General features: G+C 36.5%; 1 protein-coding gene across 3 annotated transcripts; it reads right to left on the minus strand.

The window, feature by feature from the left end:
• Positions 1-4,728, minus strand: LOC110936668 (F-box protein SKP2A). 3 transcript variants are annotated; one of them, XM_022179082.2, is made up of 5 exons: positions 4,229-4,728; positions 2,324-2,741; positions 2,100-2,241; positions 1,537-1,904; positions 1-172 (listed from the first exon to the last, which is right to left on the minus strand). In XM_022179082.2, the coding sequence occupies exons 1-4, from the start codon at positions 4,426-4,428 to the stop codon at positions 1,552-1,554; spliced, it is 1,113 nt and encodes a 370-aa protein (XP_022034774.1). In that variant the 5' UTR covers positions 4,429-4,728; the 3' UTR covers positions 1-172; positions 1,537-1,551. The 3 variants fall into 3 exon arrangements, with proteins under 3 accessions (XP_022034774.1, XP_022034773.1, XP_022034775.1); XM_022179081.2 differs by lacking the exon at positions 1-172 and having other exon boundaries at positions 1,411-1,904; XM_022179083.1 differs by lacking the exon at positions 1-172 and having other exon boundaries at positions 1,411-1,904; positions 2,324-2,678; positions 4,229-4,727.
• Positions 4,729-5,446: the final 718 nt, after the last annotated feature.

Raw genomic sequence — 5,446 nt, forward strand, 5'->3', positions numbered from 1 at the left:
TACTTGATAAAGTGTTAGATATGTAAAACACTAGATTTTTTTGTTTGTACATATAGCTTTATTAGTTATTTGATTCTATATAGAGCAACGTCTCGCGTATGTAATGCGCGTGCTTCACGCCTCAACTTATGTGACCTATTTTGTTCCAGCATCTTGCACTTTTTAAACCAACCTGCATATATTTAAAACAACATAAGTAAAACATTGTACGATAATAGAAATTTACTAATTGAACATTCAAAAGTGCAATAAGATGCATACAAAAGGCATCAATCGATCAACATACGTCATCAATCACTCTTGTTTATCTTTTCTCTCGTTGCACTCGAATCTTGTACATGTAAGTTGTTTTTTTGTTGTTGTATCTAGAGTTTAGTCGATTAGATATGGCAAGATGGTCTGGTTGGGTCAAGGGTCTGATAGATAAACTTCTAGCAAGAGTCAAAGAGGTCGAGTGAGGTTAATTTGATCAACCTTTTTTTATTTTTATTTTATTTAAAATTATTCGTGTTAGTTATGATTAAAAAAATGTTGTTATTACAACAATAATCTAACGTTTCTATAAAAACAATTTAGTAGGATGTATGCGTTAGAAATAGGCTCTGTGTGACTTTCAACATGCTTGACCCGTTCTACTCATTTGACCCATTTATATCGGCAAGAAACTATACTCATATCAAAGATTCTTGCTCTTGTGCTTGTGGGTAGATATAGGAATCGCTAAACCTCAATTCATCTTTTAGTTCATTTCTGCAGAAGTTTGAGTTTTCATAACTGATTAGAATTTTTAAATTTTGGCGCTTTTCACACACATATTATTGAGTTTTCATAACCTTGATATGGGATATCAATCTGAAAGAAAAAAAAACATGGGACACAAAGGTTAGATATGGGACGTGCCTCGCTATATTAATATGTACAGGTGGAACAATACTTTCAGGGTCGTCCCCGAGAGCTATAGGATCCTCGAGGACCCCGTGCAAATAAAAAAAAATAGGCCCTGTATTTTCAAGTTATTATGTGTTAACCTCAATAAAAAATAATAAGACTTAACATAAACAAACGATTAAACTATTTAATATAAAAAATTAATTTAAGTAAATACTTTAATATAAACAAAAAATAATAAAAACAAATTAAATAAAAAAGAAACTTTCAAATGAATATAAAATATTTTCAAAACCTTTTTCTTCTTCTTTACATTTGGACTTTATGGCCCAGCTTGGACAAATGATAAAAAAAAATAGAATGTTGTCATGTCTCGAACCAAAGACAGAGTGTATTGACAAGCACCGCAACAATGCAAGAGGTGATTTACTAGTTATTCATAATAATATTAGGTTGGTTTTTATAGTGACTGTATTAGTCATTTCAACTATTGTAACTATTTATACACATATAATCAGCATATAATCATAATCCAACCATAAATTTCTATTATAAAATATCCTTAGCCAAACCACATATCTCCAAAGTTAGTCCCAACATTCAAAAATCTTCAAGTAAACCAACTATATACACATGATTTATACCTACCGCCCATCGATCAGACTAAGCGGGGTGAATGGCATGATGCAGTTGAGAGGCACATGCGCAGTGGACTGAGGTTAACTTCAAGCAGCCATGCATGTTGAGAGTACCTTGGCACGTATGAAGTGCGGGAAACGAATCACAGATTGCATGAACAGCAGGTGGTGTTAGATCCTTGCATTGACTGATGTTGAGGTTCATGAGACCTTCTTCCTCGTATTGACTTTTAACTGATTCCCATAATATTTCATCTTTGTTTTTTACTCGGCTATGGGCCAAAGCATACATTGCCCGATCTGTGATTCTTATACAGTAGTATAGATTAAGAGACCTCAGATGCAAGCAATTGTTTGCCAAAGCTATCACACTCTCATCTGCATGTTTCGAAGAATATCACAATACGGGTCAAAATGGGTTGACTTTCAATACAGGTCAAAACATGTTAATTTCAATACGGGTCAAAACACGTTAGGGTCAAAACACGTGTCTGTATGGCGTGTTCGAACCATTCAAATTCAGTATATGGAACACCTTTGACATTCAAAAGTCAACTATATGAACAAATTTACCTGTTATAAAGAAACACTCAGACAAGTCAATAACACTGAGATGAGGACACCCATAAGCTAAATTCTTCACTCCAGCATCTCCAACTTCATAGCACCGACCAAGATTTATCGACTCAAGTTGTCGACAGTTGTCTCCAATAGCCTGCAAGCAAGCACAACACGGTTTATAAGCCCGAACTGAATATCAGATACATTCTACATGTACATTTGTAAGTCTAGTATACCTTCAGGGCCTTATTGGTCGCCGCTTTATAACACCCAAAAAGGTTCAACATCTTCAACTTTCTACAGTAACGACTAAGAAAGTCAAGACCATGCTCACTAAAAGCTGAGCAGCAACTGATATTAAGGTTAGTTAGGTTGGGACAACCACGGGCCAAAGCATAAAGGGACCGATCACCAAGTCTAGAGTTCATGCTGAGGTCAAGATCCTCTAATTCATGACAGTTATTAGCAATGGTCTCGACTGATTTATCATCAAGCAGCGGTTGTTCACCCTTTTTCCGAAAGGTCAAAACCCTTAGATTTGTGAAGTTTGGAACAATAGAAAGCACCAAGTTGTTCATGTTGTTTGTGCACCTTACATGAGGGCCAAAGTTCATAAATGCAACCGAGACGACATAATAGGAAACGATAATACAACTTATATGATGGATATATAGGATCACAGCACAACAGAACATAGCCCACAATGTACAATAATACAACTTATATGATGGATACTACAAGTTTGCATATGTAACCTTCATACTATTCAACATCTTGGTTTTAAAAAGCGAGAGATGCACAAAAGCAACGAGGTCTAAAACCGAGGCGCGAAGCGCAAAAGCGGCGGGCTTTTCCTACCAGAGGCGCAAGCTAATTATATATATATTTTTATATAACCCATAGGTTTTTAGCTTTCCATACCCAAAATATAGCTATAAGTAAGGTTTTTGTATGATTTTAGCTTGCATGTACAAGCCAAAAAACCCAAGGTACAACAGTTAGATGCATAAAAACGCCTTGGGTATGAGAGGCGCGCACCCCAGGCTAACAAAGCCCAGAAAAATCCCAAAAAGCGCACTTTTTTGGCGCTTCTTGTAATTACTCTAGGCGCTGAGTGAAAAAGCCCCAAGGTGTACGCCTTGTTGCGCCTCGCGCTTAAGCACGCTTGAGGCTTTTTAAAACCAAGTTCAACATTTACAACTGGCCCCTCTACATTTACAACATTTTGACTTGTTATCTGACCTGTCTAGGTAACCCCTTTCATAGGAGACAACCAATGGTTATATATTTATATAGGGTCCTAGCACAACCCAACCCATACTCTGCTATCAAGTCTAAAACATGCCTTTTTTGACCCGAATCCATGTTGACATGTTCTTTTACCTGTCTAGTAAGCCATTTTAACAGAAACAAATCAATCCATACTATACCATTAAGTTAAAATAATTTATCTTGACCCAAACCTGACTTGTTATCTGGCCCGTCTAGTTAACCCATTTCAAAAGAGACAATCAACAGACATATTAAAAAACTACCTGTTTTGATAATAGCACAGCCCAACCCAACCCATAACGGACCATTAGGTCTAGAAAACTACCTGTTTTAACCCGAACCCGTTTTAACTTGTTATCTGACTCGTCTAGTTAACCCGTTTCAATTTGCAGACAAATCAATAGACCCAAGAACATAGAACCAACCAATCATGCCAATACTAAACCCATATTAAAAAAATAGAGTTAAATGCTATTTTAGTCCTTGTGGTTTGGGCGATTTTGCCAATTTAGTCCAAAGGTTTCATTTTTCGCTGTGGGTCCAAGAAGGTTTCACCATTACCATTTTAGTCCATTGGATTAATTTCATCAATTACTTCTGTTAACGAGAAGGGTTTGCCCTTCAATTACATATAAAATGACCAAATTGTCCTTCTCGTTAACTGAAAAATGGATGAAGTTAACCAAGTGGTCTGAAATGAGTGAAACATTTACCCACAGGTGAAAAAATAAACCTTTGGACTAAACTTTCATAATGGTCCAAACCATTAAAATGACATTTAACTCAAAAAAAAAAAAAAATTTTCAAACCACCCAACAAACAAATCAAAGAAACAAACTAACAGTGAAAGAAAGATATAGAAAGGATACCAAGAGAGTGAAAGATGAGTAAGTTCACTGCAAATAGCATTTCTCCATCCACTACAAACTCCTGATGCAACGATCACCGTCCGATCATCCAACAAAGACACGATCTTCATCAACAGTTCAGTTTGAATGTCCTGCCACTCTCTCTTAACCCTTCTCCCACCCCCAAACTCCATCAATTTACCACCTTGCATCGTTGACATTTTCTAAATTCCCAAATTACCCCTCAGATAATAGACCAAAATTTCTTAACGAAATAGAAGTGGGAATTCAAACAATTAGGGTATTGCATAATCGCAACCTAATTTCAAAATTGGGGGCGAGAATTATAGAGATGAAAGAATCAAATGAACACTGATATGAGAGGTGGGTACAAAAATAGTTACAAGGGACGATGTAATATATCTATGTGTATTTTGGTATTTGGTATGCGAGGAACAAAAGGTTTTCAAGGGAAAGTCGCTTCAGGTGCATGGGGCTCTTTCAAAGTGTTGAAGTAGTGAGAGATATGAACCATGAGAGATATGAACCATGTACAGGAGGACCGTCTCTAAGAATTTATGTACCTTGTTCGAGTTTGAAAAAATATGTCATTAGGCTTTAATGAAATTGGGTATTTGACTCACTAAAGGTCCAAATCATTGCCAAATGAGTTAATAATTAATCTAAACCATAAGAATAGTTTTGTAAGGGGACCTATGTTGGTGTTTGTATGAGTATACCCTATTAAAAATAATATTTTACATATACATATCGGGTTTTTTCATAAAAAACTTGCCTATCGAAATATCGGGCTCTGGCCGGTGGTCCTCCCCGCCCACCCCCAGGGCCGGCCATGACCATGTCTAAACCATTAAGAACCAGTATAATACTTAACTATTCAGAGGCAAATGTCTGACCAATTCAAATTAGAGGTCTTAACCATTTAGACTCTGTATAATACTTAACTATTCAGAGGCAAATGGTGATTCAGACATCTGCTCACGAAACAAACAGTTTGAACCATAAAGTGTTGAACCAGTAAGAGGTCTGAACCATTAAGATCCTCAATAAGAGGTAAACAATAAGCCCCGTCGAGCAGATAAAGGAAGACTCTATCTTTTTTGTGGATAAAAACATCGGTCCAAACTCCCAGACACGACTTGGGATAAATGGGTCGACTTTGATGTTTCGAGTCTTTTATAGTCTTGTTTTTCGTTCTTGTTTGTAAGCTTTCCAGCG

Source organism: Helianthus annuus, chromosome 4 (genome assembly GCF_002127325.2).
Source record: "Helianthus annuus cultivar XRQ/B chromosome 4, HanXRQr2.0-SUNRISE, whole genome shotgun sequence".
Classification (NCBI taxonomy): Eukaryota; Viridiplantae; Streptophyta; class Magnoliopsida; order Asterales; family Asteraceae; genus Helianthus; species Helianthus annuus.

Bases quoted from the DNA above. Each gene is read 5' to 3' on its own strand.
- LOC110936668 (XM_022179082.2), bottom strand. From the start codon at position 4,428: ATGTCAACGATGCAAGGTGGTAAATTGATGGAGTTTGGGGGTGGGAGA. The intron at 2,742-4,228 runs GTATCCTTTCTA...CCATCATATAAG, and splicing joins ACTCATCTTTCACTCTCTTG to TTGTATTATCGTTTCCTATT. The intron at 2,242-2,323 runs GTATACTAGACT...GCTTGCTTGCAG, and splicing joins CGACCAATAAGGCCCTGAAG to GCTATTGGAGACAACTGTCG.